At 46.1% G+C, this 19,862-nt stretch overlaps 1 protein-coding gene across 6 annotated transcripts in view; it reads right to left on the bottom strand.

Annotated features, from left to right (window-relative positions):
- TPCN1 (two pore segment channel 1) overlaps positions 1–19,862 on the bottom strand; it is a 46,650-nt gene that overhangs the window by 8,383 nt on the left and 18,405 nt on the right. For 5 of the 6 annotated variants that reach the window (XM_054219636.1, XM_054219637.1, XM_054219635.1 and 2 more), the window contains 18 exons: positions 16,758–16,882; positions 13,911–14,087; positions 12,726–12,839; positions 12,343–12,473; positions 11,695–11,783; positions 11,026–11,060; positions 10,369–10,427; positions 9,468–9,567; positions 8,340–8,456; positions 7,265–7,389; positions 5,965–6,013; positions 5,699–5,762; positions 4,591–4,635; positions 3,411–3,467; positions 3,268–3,321; positions 1,725–1,797; positions 1,393–1,500; positions 90–161 (listed from right to left, as the gene is read on the bottom strand). In XM_054219636.1, the coding sequence (XP_054075611.1) occupies positions 90–161; positions 1,393–1,500; positions 1,725–1,797; positions 3,268–3,321; positions 3,411–3,467; positions 4,591–4,635; positions 5,699–5,762; positions 5,965–6,013; positions 7,265–7,389; positions 8,340–8,456; positions 9,468–9,567; positions 10,369–10,427; positions 11,026–11,060; positions 11,695–11,783; positions 12,343–12,473; positions 12,726–12,839; positions 13,911–14,087; positions 16,758–16,882 (1,594 nt within the window). The remainder of the gene's footprint in view (positions 1–89; positions 162–1,392; positions 1,501–1,724; positions 1,798–3,267; positions 3,322–3,410; positions 3,468–4,590; positions 4,636–5,698; positions 5,763–5,964; positions 6,014–7,264; positions 7,390–8,339; positions 8,457–9,467; positions 9,568–10,368; positions 10,428–11,025; positions 11,061–11,694; positions 11,784–12,342; positions 12,474–12,725; positions 12,840–13,910; positions 14,088–16,757; positions 16,883–19,862) is intronic. The other variant, XM_054219640.1, reaches the window with a different exon arrangement.

The following is a 19,862-nucleotide window of genomic DNA, read 5'->3' as shown; positions in this document are numbered from 1 at the left end:
TTTGACAGGTCCCTATCCTGACCCCAGCCCTAGACACTAAACCTTCCCTCCCCTCTCCCCGCCAGCACCCAAGGAAAAGAAGACAGTACCTGGCCATCCGGGGAAACAACTCAAACATAGTGTCCAGGACATTTCTGTAGCGTTTCTTCAATTTAAATAGCCTGAAAGGAGAAGCCAGTTGTTACTTAATGCACTGCACTTCCCTGGTGTCATTGGAAATAGTTAAAGAGAGTATCACAGTCCTCTGTACCTCCCAGGTCAATGAGCAGTAAGGTTTCCTGACACCAAACTCACAGCATCTGCTCTCGCTCAAGTGGTCTCCGCTCACCTAACAGCGTCCCACTGTCCCGTCTGAATGTTTATGACACATTCAACTAAGTGTTTACAGGATTGAGGAATCTCGAGGAAAAGTCTGTGTCTTCTTACACAGCGTGATGCCTAAATAGCTATTTTTTAAAAAAATAAAAATCATAAGAACTTAAACTAGACCTCTGTGCAGGATCAGGATTCATTACTCCTTTCCTCAGTCACAAGCTTCTCTGTTTCCCCCATGACCCAATAAAAACTGATGAAAGAAAACTACATTGTGCCTGCTAATTTAAGATTTGGCAACTCCATCAGCCTTTACAGAGAAACACAGCTGCCAAACCCAGGCTTTGGCAGGGGAGCAACAGAGAAAACATTATTTTTTTCCCCCTTGAGTGTTATAAAGTGTTTTTTAAATCCTCACTGAAGAGCTAAATTACATTAGCTTGTTTTTAACAAAACAACGTTTTGCCTCAAATGCCTATGGCTCTCAAAGTGTTCTGAGAAGGTGAATGTACCTCCGAAACAGGCTCGAAAAGAGAGGGTTAATCAGACCCCTCTTACTGAGCTGCAGAGAGGTTACAGGCCACAGCCTTGCTTAAAGTGTGAGATGCAGTGAGAGCAGGGTTGTACTTCACCCTAGAAAGCAGCATCCTTTGAAAACTGTAATTTCTGGTAATTCAATGGAAATTATTAAACTGGCTCAGACTGTCTCACCCTGACAGAAGAGCTTTTCTCTGAACAGCATCAGACAATTCAGAGGAGGTGTAAGAACCCCACGAAGGCAGACACAGGATAATCTGCCCCCGGTAAATCCCTTGATCTCTATTAGAGATCAGCTTAAGCTCCAAAGCACGGGGTTTCATATCCCATCCCAAGTTTTTGTTATCATTCATTTTGATAACTCTGGCTAATCTCATTACCCCACGCAATTCCTGTTCTCCATGGTCACGTACCCACAGAGCAATCCTTGCCCTCTCCTGGTAAGGAGCTTGGTCCCCAACTGGATTGATGGAAAACAAGCCTGGCTGTTTTCTTCCCCACCTGCTCTCCGTATCCCCCTTCCCACCAGCCTTCCCGTCTCACCTCAGCAGCTGAAGGGGTCGCAAGACCACAATGAAGTAGAACGGCTCCATGTTAAACGCCAGTGCCATGAGCCCCAAAAATGCAAACAGGGTGACTGAGAAGTCAAAGCTGAGAAGAAAAAAATAAAAGAAAATAAGCGCAGTGATTTATCGCTAGTGTTTCAGCAGAGAAGAGGTACTTGGTGCTGCCGCAGCCTAACAAGATGTGCAAGGCCAAGGTCAGAGGAATTATAATAGCCTGCTCTACAGGCTTAAAAAGTCATCTCAGAAGTTGATCTTTCTGACCCAACAATTTCCACCACCTCTCTCTTAAAACCATCAGTGTTTGCTTACAGATTCCAGCCTGAGGACAGGTACTCAACGGGCCCCAGTCCAGTGGTCTTGAGGAGCAGCTCCACGCCATAGACTGTAAAACAAGGTTACAGCCCTGGTCAGAAATCAGCAGCATCACAAGGAGGGCTTACACAAAGGCTTGCCCTCGAAGACATGTGGTGCTTTATGTACAGGACTTCTGAACGTAGGTTTAACAGTCCCCCACCCATCATCCTTATTCCCAGTGAGATGCCAAAGAGACATTTTCCCTCCAAATCAACACATTTTCCTGTATTCATGGTGATTTCTCTCCAGAGCAGTCTGCAAAACACTTAGTTGGCTAACACACTATAAATGTTGAGGCACAAGCTCCTATAGGAAAGGCCAGAAAGCGCTGTAGGGAATTCAGTCCTGCCTGTTTATTTCCTTCTGTCTCAGTGGAACATATCCACATCCCATAGCCTAGCCTGCACCTGCCGGGAGACATCCTTTCAAAGAAGAGCCATCTACTTTCACCCTCTGTCCTGGCAGCACCTTGTGGGCCTGTAGGTTAAACACCACCATGACGATGCCCTGTTTGTCATCCCAACATCTTTCCTTCCAGGTTCCGAGGAGCAGGGGTGGGAGAGACGAGCTGGGTGACAACACCCTTGTGAAGTGTTGCAGAGTCCCCCTGCCTTCAAACTTTCATAAGAAATGTTTTGAAGACTAACGGCCGGGGAAGCACTAGAGCTGCCCAGCAGTCAAATAAGAGGTTAGCAACCTCTTCTTAGATTCTCCAAAGCACCTTCTGCTACAGTTTTACACACTGTTTTGATTCAGTGGAGCTATACTTTGCTTCTCCTCTCGAGCAAGAGGTGCTGGCAGGAGAAGGGAAGGGAATTCACATCACTGAAGAGTTCCATGGCAGTGCAATGAACCAGCAAAGGAAGATGCAATTCTTATACCTGGGCTGAAAAGGCAGACTAAAGTACATGTTTATGGAGGGGATGATGTTCAATTAGAAAACTCAGCTCATCAACTAGTTCATCTAGTCCTTTCAGTCCTCTTCTCAGCACGGCCCTGCACTCCGGTCTCTAACAGGACTGCCTTGCTGTGTGTGGCCGAGAGCCAGCTCACAGCCGCGATCAGATCAGAGCTGATGATGCCTCCTGGAACAGGCAGCGCAGCGCAGAGCAACGTGAGCAACTCCACACAGAGCCATCGCAGGTCTGGAGGAGCTTACCACTTTGCACGCTGTACCTAACAAACAAGGCTATTCTGCTCTCGGGGCTGAAACCAGCTTTAAGAGTAACAGAGCAGCTTTTGCAGAGTGTTGCACCGGAGGTAAGAAGCTCCCCAGCCTGCAGCCATGGAGGGAGCTGTGTAACAGTGCAGCAGTGTTCACACGGGTCTGCGTGGAGGCTGACAATCCCTGCCAGGCACAGCATTCTTCTAGATGGAGTCTGGGCACCTGTGGCTAAGTTTTAACTTCAAAGTGAATAATTTTCTGAGAACAGAGCTTTCTATTCCCCTCCCAACTCCTTATGAAATGACACAGCTCGGTTGGGAAGCATCAGCTTACTCGTGAGGAAGACTATGTAGCTCCACGGGACGTTTCTGGAGAAGAAATTCCCTCCTGCAAGACACAAGAAGAACTTTTTCTAGCCTTCTCTTTTTACAATCCCCCAGCATCATAGCCAAGAAACAAGCTGCGATGTTTCCTACCTTGCAGCATGAAGGTCTCAACAAGAATCCAAATTCCGTTCACAGCCACCACAGTATCTGGAAAACAAAGTAATAACCCATAGCAAACACACTCCTGGACCAGAGGACATCCATTTCCTAGGCTAACAAAAAGAATACAATATAGGACACGCAGGAGGGTGAGTGTTTCCAATTCAACTAACAAATTGAACTCATAACTTGGGAGCATCACAAAACTTCTACCCTGACTTTTCCCAGGCCTTGAACAGATGAAGTACCTTTACGCGCAGAAAGAAACAAAACTAAAACAAAACAATGGTATGAATCATGCTCAATCATTTTTACTCATAATTATCTTATGCTCTGTCATGTTATTACCTGTGTATTTCAGCTTTCTCCTAGTTCTGGAACAAGATCTTGAGAACGACTAGATCCCCAACAGTGCAGGCTAAACTCCTGTTGGCTTGGATCTGTCGCTGCTCCCCAACTTTCAAATGCTGAGAACTGAAGGTGCGGGATTTCTCCTTTTCACCCAGATCTCCTCACTCCACCCCACCCCACTCTCTTTAGTTTAGCATCCTCGTTTACAAAAAAAAAAAATACTCTTCTCCTCCAGTATTCAAAAAAACCACCCCAAATTACTGGGTAGGAATAGATCGTTCAGAACATAGCGAGTAGCTCCACAAGTAAGCACTCTCGCTCCTCTAGAGGAGCACTAAATCGTTCTCGCAGGCAGTACAGTTGCCAAGCAATCCTTCCAGTAACGAGGATGCTTGCACCTTCTCAAGTGCAAGTAGAAGAGGGTGGATGACTGGCAAGGCAGCTCCTTACCCAGCATCCTTCAGCTGCAAGATAAAAAACGCAAAGCTCGTGAAAGCTAACCACCAACCCACCCAAATGCACCAAGCCGACTCCTACAGAATCAGCCCCACAAGCGCACTATGAAGCGGTGAACCAACGAGCCTCTCCAGAAGACCTGACACAGCGAGCGCTGAGAGCCCGCGCTGCAGCAGCAGTCGGTACAGGCATGCGGTTCCCTCTCCCTCTGCCAAAATTCCAGAATATGTACCTGAGCCATGGTTCAGACCAAAGACCAGGCCCCACCACGTTGAGCCCTTGGAGGGGCTGGCGCAGACAGAGCACCCCAGACCCACGCAATCAAGGGAGTCTGGCAGAGACACAGCTCCTTACTTCTACTTACACATGGTGTATTGGAACACGCGGGACTTCACAAGGATGTTGATGCCTGCATGAAGGAAAATATGACAAAATAAATGTTAACGCGATCCTCCATACCTCATGTCCAGCTTCCTCTACCTTCTCCTTAGCGACCATTTTTCATACCAATCCTGAGCACAGAAACTAAGCAGATTAGCAGATCATTAACTTTCATTTCTTGGGACCAAGTTTGAATTTCCTCTAGAATTTTAGCAGCAATGAACTCACTATACTTAACCTCTGAGATGCCTTCCCCCCCGCCACCCCCGCTATATACTAGTTTGGTGGTGTGGACAGAGGTAAATGCAGCTGCTGAAGCACTGCCCGTGTTCGGAACAACACATACGCTGTCAAGAAGGGTTGCGTGCATCAGCAGAGACGTGCAGGATTCCTATGGTAGCTGCCTGTTTGGATCAAGATGGTATTAACTATTACCTACTAGCATACAACACTGAAAAAGAACTGCAGATAAGTTCTTAGATTCTGACTTGCTGCATTCAGTCAGGAAACTTGTGACATGGGAGATAATTCACATTTTCAAGACAGATTACACTGACGGGTATTTCAGACCTCTTTCCCCTTCCCCAGCAGCTGCACTTGACCTGTACGATTGCTGCAACCGCACCTTGGGACTAGGAAGCCTAGCAGCTTTTGTGAAAACACAAATCCCACTCCACGGTTACTGCCGTGAGCTCCCGCCTGGGATATGGGGAAACAAACCTATAAGCTCTGCTAGATTCAGCAATCATAAATCCCCATATAACCCTTGTGCTGAAAAAGGAATACAGACCTCCATGACCTCAGGGTCTGGTTCGCTACAGAGCTTCTGCCAAGAGGTCTCTAATTTTAAGGAAGACAGGGTTGGGGTCAGAGCACAGGGAATATTTACATGACAGAAATCTTCCTTGGAGACTCTGAATACAAGGCTCTGGCCTTGGAGGCTCTGAATACACAGAGAGTTGGTTAGTAGCCCTTCTCTCAGCTGTTTACCAGGGCCATTAGAGAAGGTCCCTTCAGACGACCCTGTCTTTGTAAAGAAATGTTCTTCCTGCTAGTTGAACACTTGCTGTTGTGAAAACACAGCCTGTTACCTTTAAAAATAAGGAATGCTGTCCGTGGAAGGTCATCAAACCAGTGCTCGCGGTTTCGTTTTGCCTGGAAGCAGAAGAGCCACGATCAGAAGTCATCGATGCTACATCCATACAAAAAATGTGCAGTGATGGAGACCCACCTTAACCCCATCACCTGCTTCTTTTAGATTGCCTTTGTTTCTTACCCACCTTCCCTTTCACCGCTGGCCTCCTTTGCTCTCCCTCCCACACACCCTTCCCCTCTTCTCCACCCAATAAATACTCACCTTCCATTTTAAGCCAACAACTTCATAGAAATTGTAAAAATCCTTTAGACTGCAAAACAGAAAAGAAGCATTTGATTAGAGCCTTGGAGTTGATTAGATCCTTAATTGTCCTTGCCAGGCATCATCAGTAGAGAGTCCCTGGAAGTTATTAACTCTTTATTAGGACTGCAACCATAGTTGATATAACTTAACACTGACCTCTTCCCACTCTGACTGGCAATAGCCGGAACAGGGTGCAAAGCCTACCTTCTTTGTGTAATGCTACAGCCCTTAGAGGAAACTCTGACTCTGCTGAACTCCACAATTTTACCACCGAGAGGAAAGACCCGAGGCTCAGATAGCAAACTCCAGGGGACAGAGGTTGTACTAGCCTTCATGAAGAAGTCTTGGACTGCCTTAATTACTCGTACAGTCCTTTTCTAACACTTCTGCACATTTGCTTTTCAAGGCAACAATGAAATTTGAAAAAGGACATGAAAGCAAAGAAACTCATAAAACACGAGTGCCCGTCTAGGTGCTCAGGGTCAGGCCTGTAACAGCTGCGGGTGTCTGAAAGTGGAGGATGCTGAACTTTTCAGATTCTTCCTGGTGTCATTACGTGCCTAAATTTAAAAGCTTCAGCCTTTCTCCCTATGCCATTTTCAACCGTTCTCTGTGGCACTTGAGTTTAAGAAGCAGCATCGGCACCTGTTTCACGAGAGACTCACTGCGAGCCTGTCTGTGGCCAGAACAAAGGAAAAGGAAGAGAAGGTCTCTTGCTCTAATTCCCTCTACTTCCACGCTGGCTGGAGTTAGCTGCACCCACCCACCAGAATGGTAATTCTCTGCCTCATAACACAGAGGATGACAGTCCTGAAAGCACCAGCAGAACCAGATTTTAATTAACAAAACCCTGGGGGGCACAGCCAGCTGCTGGAAAAAAAACCCCAAAACTTGTTAAGCTGCGAGGCTGCACTGTGTGAAGAAATGCTCCTCGCAGGCTCTAATGCTGTTCCTCAATTTCTCGCTCCTCTGTTCTGGGAGGGGAGGTGGGAAACAGGCGCTGCTCGGTGACTGCCAGCAGAGCGCTGTATCCACAAGAGGGCACGCAGGAACTCCATCACCTCCGAAGAAAAACCTCAACTCTCAGGGTACCCACCCCTCCAAGCTCCCTGCTTTCCCAGACAAATCACATAACTCTGTTCCCACATCTCAGACGACGTTCATTGCATAAACCCAGCCATCCTCTCCGAGGTACAGACCAGCTTCAGCGAGTGAAGCAACCTCCCTGCTCTGGGTGTAGCGGTTAAGACCATCCTACCTGACTAAAGGAGTATTGCTTTGATTCAGTGCTTTGAAAGTGAGATATCGCTCTCTGGCACACATCCGAGGCTTGTAAAACCGCAACAGCCCTTCAAAGTGCTTGAAGGAAATTCCAGACGGCCTCTAGAAACAAGGGAATGTTGTCATAAGCAGCGACATCAGGCAGAAGCACATAGAGGCTAGCGCATTTAATTCTCACTCTGGATTTGTTTTAAGCAGGATTTCTACATTATCGTAAGATGCCATTATAACTAAGCCCCAAAAGTACCCTAAGCTATTACTTTAACGAACTGAGCGTACCCCAGAGCACAGAGATCAGAAAGCTCTCCTGGCAATCGGTCCCTCCAGCAACTGCAGAACTGTTCCCTGTTGCCCTCTCATGTGAAAATTGTCCAACCAGACACCCCAAGCGACAGAGTTCAGCCACTCTTCTTGGGAAATTAGTAGACAGCCTAACAGATCCCATTACTGGCACTTTTTTAAGACTATCAGCTCTGTGCCCTAAACATGAACTAATCTGCTAGAAGTGGGTTAGTTATTTTGGGCCTTATTTCTCTTGCTGCTCCACAAGTTAAGAAGTCAACCCTCTCCCCCAAGTGCTCTGTCCCCATAAAAAGTTGTTTGTAGGTGAATTACTTCTGCTTTTGTACCATTTACTTGCGCAGTATCTAGCAACTGTAGTCTGTCTTCGCTTGTGTGACCCACCCCTCCGCTAAGTACTGGTGCTTGAGAAGCAAGTCCTCAAGTGACCCACACCGAATCGGAGAGAAATCCATGATCGCATGCGCTCCAGAACAAATTTCACCCATTTTATCAAGACACTTCCATAATTTCACATGGAGCTGAAATTCAGTCTACTTCGTTTTTTCCTCCAGAATCAGATACAAGTAAGTCACATGAATTAGAAAAACAAAAGAAGCCCTTGCTGAGCATGATTACAGTCAACAGACATAAATCGTCTTTTTCAGAACGTGCTCCTTAAACACTCCAGACCACTGGTGTACTTAAAACATTGCTGCCCTCCCCTCCTGCCCTCCCCAGGCTGTTCTCAGCCTCCCTGCAGAGCCCTGTACCTGTTTGGTGATCAGCAAGCGGTAGGCATGCTGTATGGCCATGCGCTTGTGCAGCAGCAAAGACTTAAACTTCCTCTTCTCGATGTCATTGAAAGTGTCGAACACAACAGCGAGAAGCTGCAGAGAGAAGACAGGAGAGAAAGTCATGTTTTGATCCTCACGCTCTGCAGCTACCTGCGCTAGTGCTTCTCGAACATCCAGTGTAGAGAGGCAACAAGAGGCATTGCCTGCAGGAGGAATTTACTAAGCACTACCCTGACGGAGGCAGGATGGAGTCAGCGATGGCCCATTGGCCATAAGGGATCACCAAACACGCTGCACACACACTGATCCACTTTTTGGAAGAGGTTCAGATGTTTCTGGCCTCCTAACACTCACTAGTAGTTTCAAGCCCACACATGCCAACAGAAAACAGTATCAAAGTGTTTGTTAAAATGCCCCGATCTCTTCCTGGAAAGCAAGTTTTGAGGGCTGCTCTCTGGACTCACCCTTCCACGGGACCTTTGGCAAACACATGTCAAAGCTAACCCTTCATCTAGGACAGCAGCAGTGAAGTCCCAAGCCCACTACAGGCGTCAAATCACTCACCTTGGGTTGCAGAATTCCTCAACTCCTCTAGCAAGCCCTTTTCCACCACTCACATCCTCCCCTGAGCTGGTTTTGTCCCTGCCCTAGATGCTGCAAGAAGCAGAGCCAGCACAGCCGCCACGCTCTCACACTGCAGTTATCAGCACTCTTCAAGTCCTGCCATACTTAGTAATTCCATCCCCTTCAAACTGATTTACAAAGTCTTTCAGGCAAGCCCAGATAATAAAAGGCCATTTTATGATAAATAATTAAGACAGAAAAGGACAATAAATTTCTTGCAACTGAGTATGTCACTCCAAGCATGATATTAATGTGCAAGAAGTTGAAAGATACTCGTATCATTCTGTTTTCTGTGATTTAGTTCAATTCCTTGTGGTTAAACATTAAAAGACTCCTGTAGCAAAGCTGCCATTTCTAGAAGCACTCTGCCAAAGGGCCTGAGATTATCACAGAGCACTCTTGGGAACGGGGAAGACTCTGCTGGGCAACGAGCTCCAAAGTCAGGCAGAGAGAAGTTAAGCGCTTCATGAGGTGACTCACCAAGTTCATGATGAAGTACAGCTCAATGGAGAGATACACTATGAAGAAGACACAGGACCAGGGGTTCCGGGCATAAGATGGCATCATCACATCAGGGAAACTGCACCCGAAAAAGACACGAGTTTAAGTACCAAATAACTCCAGCTACACTTCCCACTGCAAAGGCAAGAGGCACAGGATGCGGGTGTGTCTCTCTAAACTCACATCCAAAGATCTGCACATTTCTGCAAAACATGGCGTTGCTCATGACACAGAAATTTGTGCCTAACAATGAGCAGCACGAATAGGATGAAAAACTTCTACATATGAAAAGCCACTCCTTGCACATCCCAAAACCCAAACGGGCAAAGGGGATTTGTCACGTGGCTAAAGGGTTGTGCTTTGATACATAGCAACGACAGCAATACGGCCTTGGTGTAAGAGCGTTACAACCCACGATGTATTCCATCCTTTGCTAATTTCCTAATCCTCAGAGCTCTCCCTGACAGCAGATCAATACTTACCCACTATTGTTACCCCTGTTTCCTAGCAGATAGGTGAACCGAAGCAGAGGAATAGGCAGTTACTTCACAACCGCAAACTGTCAGCTGACAAAGGAACACAAATAGAAACTTTCCCTTCTTGGACCAAGGCCTAATAAGGCCATTTCCCCCCCTTATTGCCCTCACAGTGATGATGTGGTCTGAGTTGCTTAGAGATAACTCTGTGTCTGAGGTCACAGTGTCCTAAACCAAAATGAAATACCAGTTCTTCCCATCCAGGCTGACCTGGGAAATCTCCCTCTCACGCGGAGGAAAGGGGTCAAATTTGGAGACAGAGCATTTCTGCAAATAAACTCTTGGCTCTGCTAGACTTCTCTGGGGACAAAGGGAAAGACTGAGCTAGAAAAGCACAAACTTACTTTGAAGTGGTCAAAAGCACGAAGAGATTCACAAGGCTGTTCTCTAAGGTATTGAAGTACTGAAAAAAACCCAAACTCCCATGAGAAAATGCAACCAGAATTTCATAGTGACGTTTCATTCAAAAAACCAAACAGCCAGCCCACCCGCAGGCGCTTCTGCAATTCCCTGATGCCTCCCGTAGGGAAAGGGCACTTCACCACTGGTCCTTTTTAAAGGTCCCTGAGAGATGTCACGTGAAGAGTTAAAACAATCAAAAGCTCATCTACACATCTTTGTGGTAGTTACTCCCAGCAAGATACAGACGCGGCAGCAGCAGGAACTAGAGGCTGCTGGACTCTGACAGCTGCGGTCTGAGGTGGCCGAGCTTTCACCTTCTTTCCCTGGGGACAGCAGCAGGTGGCTCGTTTGACTGAATTACGACACCAAGAACGAGGAACAACTCTGTGAATGTTCCCTTTGGGACATCCTGTCTTTGAGGTAGTTCTCTGCACCATCTTCCTTCCCAGCAGGGGGTAAAACAGGGTAACGCTGCCAAGCTCGCTTCTGGCCTCTCAGGCTACCACCCAGGAACAAGCTACGACTGCGCAGTTATGTTTGTTTCTTAACCATGTCAAAACGGCACTCAAGCCTCAGTTGAAAGGATCAGGGATACTCACCGGATCCGAGTGGTTAGGAGAAAACAAGTAAAAACCTAGAGAAGCAGCAGAGAAGGTAGAGGAGGAGAGAGGAAAGGGGGAAAGAACAAACAAAAATAAAGTCTGTTAAACATCAAGCAGCAAAGTGCTGAGTCTCTGGTTCCCAAAGAGAAGGTCACACGAAGAGTAAGCCCTCTCTGACCCCATGAAAAGAAGAATATTTGGAAGGCCTCCTCCATGCAGATTTGCCTGAACATGTCATTGGCATTTCATTGATCCTTTCCGAAAACAAACTTTCTGGGGATGGTTTGGATACAGGACTGGAGCAGGTACACTACAAACACATGCCATTTGTGGGAATGGAAACTAAACCTATAGATTGAGGAACAGTTGATGGAAATAGAACTTGGAAAACACAGACACACACACACACACACACACACCCCCAGTGCACAGACTATCCTCTGGAACAGGTCAAAAGGACCTTTATCTCAAAATCAAATACCCAGCTTCCAGATTTTTTGGATCTTTAATTCTGCCTTCAAGATGACTGCGGATAAAATGTGATAAATGGAAGATCCTGGCAGGACTCGGAACCTGATCAGCTTTATATTAATCCAGGCCGTTTGCGTTGCTTTTGGACAATAGCTGGTTAAGAGTATCGCTTCGCCTTCCATAAATACAACTCACCCAGGATGGCAAAAATCACCATGAAGAAAAGCAGGAGGAGAAGAATGTCAATAAATGGTGGGAGGGACTGGAAGATCTGTCGCAGGTTTCTGAAAAATAAGAAAACATTAACAAACCAAAACTTGCATGTTTTCTCCTCTGGGTTGACAGGGAAAAAACTCCAACACCATACTGTACTCGAGGACTTGCTTCCCACTCCCTCCAAGGATTAAAAGTAGAAAGCTAGGTAAATTAAGACTGTTTCCAAGCTACCTATCTGTCCTTTGCAGTCAGCTCTCAGGTTCTGCAAACAACAGTAATGTCACCCTGTCAACTTTCCTTCTCCAGACTAAAGACTAACTCTGTGATTCATTGTGCAGTTCACAGGCAAACCCAGGAGCCAGAAACAACGCAGCCACGATCACGTGTTGTGCTCTCGGAGGTAGTTTATACAGCTGAGGACAGTACACATAAGCACATCCAAAGCTACTACCTATGAAATTTCCCTACATAGGCGAGACACTTCAGTCACAATTACTATAGATCTCCGAGATCCGAAACGCCCATGAAAAACACTTATCTTCCTGAGATGCCTGCAGGATCAGAGTGCTTTTCCTCCACCCCAGCCCCAGGGATGACAGCAGAGAACCCAGCCAGCTGACTAGTCACCTTCTGACGGCACCACAGTAACGGCAGTCCACCAAGAAGATACAGCGCAGAGCTCGTGTTATCCGGACGTGTGAGGTTTGCCGCACCAACACCACTATGGCCTCTATGAACTGTACAAACAGCACGCAAGTCTGCAAAAAAAGGGGTTTAAATGAGGCACAGTCTCCTTTCAGGAAAGGCAAAGCTCTCACTGACCACCCATTTATTTGGATGCTTTAAGGGTGGGAGGTGTCTCTGAGAGCTTAGAGATCTCACATGAATCATTTGGCAGCTGGGACACATGGCTACGTTATCCCGGCTACAGTACAGGCCAATATTTAATCCGGTTTTTGTTTCCAGAAGACAGTGAAGGAGAAACACCGACAATCAGGCAGATAACTTACCTTCACCATAGTCCTTTTGTGCCTGATAAAGGTTTGGAAGCCCAGCCACCTCATCTTCATTGAGAGTTCAAAGACCACCACAATTAACGCAAACAGCTCCAGGGTTGCATGGACCTGTTACAATACAGCAAAGCTTAAACCAGAGCTTCTAATCACAAACAGCAGCGCACCGGAGGCCACGCTTCTGCCCTTCCTTTTTGAAGAAGCACGTGAGTTTGACAACAGTGTGAGCACAGCTCGGTGACACGCAGGAAAACCCAAGGCCACTCTTAAAGCTAGCACAGCCCTGTTTTTCATGTTTTCTATATTTACTGCTTTGCGCTTTTATTAAAGCCTGAAGAATTTTCCTCTATTCAGTATCAGCCCAGAATTTCCTGGAAATCCACATCCATTTTTGGACTTGAATAACATCAAAAGAAAGTATCAATACATTTGAAACAAAAGGGCAAGACAGCAGCGACTCAAGCAAAAACTTCTTAAAAAAAAGTTTGAGACTGTGCATTTTTTTAGTGAAATGCAGGAAGAAAAGCTGCTGGGCAGACAGAATTTCCACAGAGAAGGGTTTTCTCTTGAAATAGATGTTCTGGACAACCACAGATGGGGTTCTGGAACAGAACACCGCTTTTGGCAGTGCTGAATGACCCCTTTTCCATTGGAAGATGCAAAACGCACCACATAGACAACAACAGTATTTCCTTACAGGCTCAGCTTTAGCCACAGCTCAAAACCCAAATTCAGTTATGCAGCCCTGACTCATTTTGAGCAACACTTTGACCCCAAGGTTGTCACGCCTGCTCGACACCCCTGGCATGGTCTTAGGGTGCCGTTAACAGCTTGAAAAGCAGATGTAGAACCTCCCACCAGCGACAGCAGCTCCTAGCACTGCACGTGACAGTGGTACCTCATGAAATGGCTGTGGACTGACAACAGCACACACCAGTTTGCGTATCGCTTCTCTCAACCTGCATTTTGTGAAGCTTAGACATAAAACGTCACGTCATTCACGCACACGTTAAACAGAAGGGTTTGCTGGCCGGTGTATCTGCTGATAACCAATTTACAGAACAAGCCAAGTGGCTTTTTCCCTACTACTGCTACCTTCTTCCTCTACGTTTAGCCTTCTTTTCCCTCGTACCCACCCCTGCAAAACAGGCCAACTTCTTCATTTTGCCCCAAAGTACTTACAAAGATGCCAAGACGGAGCATAGGAACAGCCGGTGCCTCACAGAGAGACAGCAACAGGAGAAGCAGTGCCGTGCTCAGCTCCATTAGGTAGAAAAGGTGATTGTGTGCAAAGAGGTAGGCAGCAAGTGCTTTGGCATTTTTGGGGTGAGTGAAGAACTTATCGTTATTTTCTCCTTCCTAAGGCAGCAGGAATAAAGAAGAGAATAGCATTAGTGACTCTTGGTACTACAAGAGAGCTTTCCACCTGAAGAAGACTTTTGTAAGGATTAGATACAGTTCCCAACTGACTATCCCCACTTTACAGCCCGACATTAATCTGTTTATGGAGGAATGAACTCTACACACACGGGACATCCCCTTCTGTTCATAAGCATATTTCAGTAATGAAACTCATTAATATCCACAAACTCCTCCTTCAGAAACCCTTGAGCCTTTTCAGAATGAGGAGGAGTGCTGAAAAGAGTTTATAAAGATAGGCAAAGAAACTTTAGTCAACATCCCAACATAAACACAGCGCTTCATTTACTTGCAACCACTTCCACATGTTTACAGACTTTTTTGATTAAACTTCTCCAGGACAGAACACGAAAGCACACAGATAAGCTCCAGGGCACCTGGCTGACAGTTGCTCCTCCTTATCTCGGCCTTGCAAAATGTCTGGGAGAAAACACTGGAGCAAAGAGAGTGTTTTCTGCTTCGGGAATGTGAGAAGACAGGCTCCATGAAAAATTAACAAGTCGCTATGCTGATTTGTCATTCCCTCTTAACTAGAAAGCTTAATTAACATGAAAAGGTCAGATATTCCATCTTAACAGTTTGCCTACAACTGATTTTTAAACAGCCACATCATTACTATTTTTACCTCTAGGAAAAAAACTTAGTTTGGGGAGAATTTTGTGTTTTTTCATGCAGAATCACCCAACAGCTTCTTCTCTTTCTTGAGTCAATGGTTTAGGCAAAGGGGCCTTTGTCACTTACAGGAAACTTGCTGCCTCTTGGAAACTGTCATAAGAGATTATTTTTCCCCAGCTGAGATAGTCAGATACACAAAAGGTTGTGGGTTTTTTTTTTTTAATTAACATCTTTCCAGGTAAGCAATTACTGTAAGGGCAGTAAGCTACCACTATCAAAGCAGAGTAACTGCGACTGCAAATGGATAACAGGGTCAGGAAATAGGATCTCCTTTAAGAAGTGAAGCATCCTCGAGACTAATTCAGAGGAAGGTTTCCAATATTTCTCATTTACTCATCTCACAGGCAAACTCACGTTCTGTTTAAGAACACACACACACACACACACACTGCCGGGTCAGTGAGCCAGATTGCGAACAAGACAAAACCCAGCAGCAAGCTCCATAAAATGCAGCCCCCCCCCTCTCCAAGAGAGCGCTAGCTTAGATCAGCAGGGCATTCTTATTCACGCCTGACAAAACACACTTGCAGAATGAAAAATAGTCTAAATTCTGCCTCTCGGTAGCCAAGTAATTCAAAACGTTGCTGGACAGCAAAGTCCTCTTATTCAGATAAGGCGCTCTTGCCTGCAGCTACTAGTTCAAATAAACAATCTGCATGCGCTTTAAGTTACATCTACTTCATTTCAAGGACACTGGCATCATGACCATTGGTCAAGGCAGCAGCAAGAATAATCTGCATCTGAAGGGCCAAGCCTGCTGCGCCCATTACCATCAAACACTGCAGCAACTCAATGACCCTTTGCAGAGCATCTCCAATAATCATGCGTTTAAACATAAGCCCGGGAGGAGCTGGGGCTACCATTAGATTGTCAGTGCTGCTCTAGCATACGACGAAGCTGAAATATTACCAAGGTCCAAGCACACCCCATTTTAAAACACCAGAGAAGCAATACTTCTCAGTCCTACGATGTAGGAGGAGGGAGGAACAAATGGTTTCAATCACCTTGCAGTGCCTTAAGTGGAAAACCTAACTGGGTCCAGAGCACTTCAAACTGCAAAGCGGAGCCTTCAAAAGGGAACGAAGAGAAGGAGGAAGGAAGGACAGTAAGGGAACCAGCAACAATTTCAGACTCTGGAAGAAGCTCAGTTTTGGTAGCTAATTCATCACACGCAGAGCGTACAGCGATCTTAAAAATATTATAACTTTGTTGATTTAATTATGGTGTTTCCTGTAATTGGAGCATGGGTAGGGTTGGTTTGTTTCTTTTTCTTTTTTAAATAGGATAAATTTTATTCCTGGGCTGACCCTAATCTCAGGACGCTTTCTTCATGTACAACTCAAGACCTCAACCTGCTCTTGTCTCTTACATGACCTGCAGGGCTTGACCGATGCTGAACGAACATCCCAGGGCCACCCATCAAATCTGAGGCCAAGGCAGGATTAGGACGCTTTTGCTTAGCGATACGGTTTAGCGATAGTTTTTGTCAGAGTTGGGTTGGTGGTTGGACTAGATGATCTGAAAGGTCCCTTCCAACCCAGGCAATTCTATGATTCTATTCTAACACGAGATGTGTCCAGGAGAGCATTGACCATTTACCCCAGAGTGACTGAAGACATAAAACAACGATCTGTGACAAGTTACAGAAATCCGCATGGCGAGGTGGCAGAACTGAACGTGTGCTGAATCCCTCTGCTGCAGTCCTTGGCACTGGGAGGGATGGGGGAGGAAGGGTAGCTTGTTCAGGTGCTCCCAAATGACTTGCCAGAGCCCATTTGAAGGCGCTTCCAGCATCTCCCCGCTCTCCAGGCGGATTCCTTCACAAAGCACCAATTTTTTAACCTCAAAACAGCAGCTCTTTGTTTCTTATAATCAAGAACTACCCTAGCTTGAGAAGTTCGTTTCTCACACAGCACAGCAAACAGCGGGGCTCACCTGGAGGTAGATCGCTGCCTCTTGGTAGTTCATTTCCCAGTTGTGTCGGGCAGAGCTTTGCTGCGCACAGCAGTCCCCCGCAGCAGGGCTGGATGCATCATTAATAACGTCATAGCTACCTCCATCTGCATCAGTACAATAAGAGAAAAAATTGATTTACAATTAAGCGAGACGAGATTGATCAGGAGGCATGCAAACAAGCCAGGCACTGGGACCGGTGACAAGCATCAAGAGGTGGCAGAGTACCCAGGAAACTGGCAGCTTGTACACAGACAAATTGACTCTTCCCATGCAGGGGCTTTTAAGAGACTCACTCAAACTCAGCACTCCAACACGGGAACGTTCCCAGAAGATCATCAAAAGAGACAGCATCCTATTTAATACAATAAGCAGGTCTCCTGGCTCAGCAGATCTGTGCTGTCATGTTCGTAGCATACCGCCAGCAGTCAAACTACAAACAGGCAGGTAACAGCTAGAAGTCTCCAAGGATGGCCAACCCACAAAATAAAAGTGGGCTTGCTAAAGGAACGCTGCCTTTTCACATTTAATAGAGGGAGAGACCACGGGAGAATGGAGTACAGGCCTATCACAGGCAAGGGAAAGCAGTCTGAGTAGAGAAGCTGTATAGGAAACTAGTAACAGCAGTACAGCGTTTTTAGTAGAAAGCCTCATTTTTCAGAGCTCTACAGAGTCATTAACCAATGCATCTCTGCAACACTCTTTTTGGTGCCGGTAAGTACCGATACACCTCTGATGCAAACAAACAGCAAGATTAATTTTCTGTTCATATCCCATAGGTTGATTTTGAAACTTCTAAGAGCGTGTCTTTCACATCAGTAAAGCACTATGAAACAACGAACATTTGTACCAAATTTCATAACTAAAAATTTCATTAAAAAAAAAAAAAATTCTATTGCAAAAAGCAACTCCCAAGCGTAGCTACACATACTTAGGGCCCTTCCCATAGGAGAGCTATGCAGGGCACGTACACAAACTCCAGAACACTTGCCATTTTTTGCGTTGTACAGCCTCAGTGCTATTAAGACATATGAAAAACATGCATGAAGACGATTATTGTTCAAAAAGGGGATGTCACTTGGTTTCTTCTTCTGGGACTGGGATTTTTATTTTGCACCTTTGACAAAGAATACTGAGCGGAGACCCCACAGAAGCGAGACCTGCTTAGGGTCATACGTGAGACCTGCGGTGGAGCCGTCCTCACGCTCAGTTCTCCAGAGTTTCAGTCATCACCCAAACTACACGGTTGTTCTTGCTCTCAGTAGAGACTTCCCTCCTCCATTGCCCCACATTCCCAAAGAGGGTACGTGTAAAACTGATCATGCCAGCGCAGAAGTGCTGACTTCCCCCCTTTTCCCCCACAGCAGCTGTGATGTGCTGGCTTGCTCTCTCTGTCTTAGGAGAAGTTATCAGAGAGTGGGGGAAAAAAAATTACAACGAGGTTCTTTTCCTCTCGCGTGATAGCATGCTGAAGATTTGCTGCATCTCTTTGCTATAACAAAATAATCCTAATTGAATTGCTGAGTCAGTCTTTCTAGAACACCGTCCGGAGTGGGGAGTGCCTAAAACTGCACCCATCGAGGGAAAGGGCACCGCGTGCTCCTGACAGAGGCAGAAAGCCCTTCACCAATGCAGAGCCACAGCCGCCTTTTCCACCCTCAAACGAAATTAAGATAACATTTATCTGGGATTTGTGAAGACTTTTCAGATTGCGTACTCAGATTGCTGAGAATCCTGCAGCATTTAAGCCTCTTTCTCTTCCTTGCTTCCCCCACACCCTTAAAATACCACTCAAAATCTGGACGAATGTTTGGATGAGGCCGATTCCTCCCCCACATCCCTTTTACACCTTGAATGAGCACATTTCTTGAAAAAAATTGAATGACAGATATTTTATTTATCCATTGAACTGGAATGGATTTGTTTGCCTTTTAACCGAAAGATGACAGCAACATGCAAAAATCAGCAGCTTTACATTGTAAGCACCAAGAAGTTCTTAAATGTTATTATTTACAAAGCTTTTACTGTGTTTTCAAAGAGACAGACTCCCTCAAACCGCAGCCTGGCAGCAAAAACCTCTTTGCGTTTAATGCTTAACAGAGTTGCAGAAGGAGCACATCTCCCTCAGAACCTGGGCTCACTGCTGAAGGCCTTTACTGTCCAGAAGACAGGTATTTTCCAGCCCTCATTCCCATCCTAACAGATTGTTTGCTGCCAGACGAAAAATAACGCCCCCCCACCAAGCTCCTTCATTATCTGTTGCCTGGGGCCAGGCTGCAGGATGCCTTGCTCAAATCAGCCACGACTGCGAAGGCGCTAACAGGGGCCGGAGTTTCAGGCCCTTCCAGAACTCACCTTCAAAACACAGCAAGCACTCAGAGAAAATCCGAGTGCGATTCGCCTCACACAGTTCGGGGGATATTGAAAAAGCGCAGAATCAACACCTCGGCTGCACCAGCTCTTTTGGCGAAGCGGGACGTATTAAGCAGGTTGCTTACAATATCACCGTGTTATTGGAGCATTACAGTATATATTAAATTTAAGAACATCAAAACAAACCGTTGTCAAATCAGCAAAGGTTTGTAACATTAAACGAAACACCAAAGCGCTGTACCCTACTGGAAGATGCCAAAACTACCTTCGACCCTGAAGTAGCTCTTCCGCAAAGACCAACCTCTCTTCGAAAAGGATCAACACTAGGAAAAGCTACACCTCAGTAAAAACCCCGGACCTCTTCTCTGTATTTCTCAGGTGGCTCTGAGCAACCTGATGGAGTTGCGGATGTCCCTGCTCATTGCCGGGGAGAGTTGGACCAGATGACCTTTAAAGGTCCCTTCCAACTCAAACTATTCTACGATTTCACACAGAGGACTCACAGCTGAAACAGAAGAGATGTCCCAGTGAGACCAGGGTTGCCAATACAAAACAGCACTCAAAGATGCAAATCAGAAACGAAAAAATAACTCTAGAAACCAAGATATTTTCCTCCTGTCTGCACCAGTCATCATCTTTCTAGGCACAGACAACAGAAAATGTACCAGTGAAGCGTGCCGGTGCAGAGCTGCATTTTGTGGATCAGCTCCTTCC

Source organism: Rissa tridactyla, chromosome 13 (genome assembly GCF_028500815.1).
Source record: "Rissa tridactyla isolate bRisTri1 chromosome 13, bRisTri1.patW.cur.20221130, whole genome shotgun sequence".
Lineage (NCBI taxonomy): Eukaryota > Metazoa > Chordata > Aves > Charadriiformes > Laridae > Rissa > Rissa tridactyla.
This window is presented reverse-complemented; position numbering and strand designations above follow the sequence as displayed.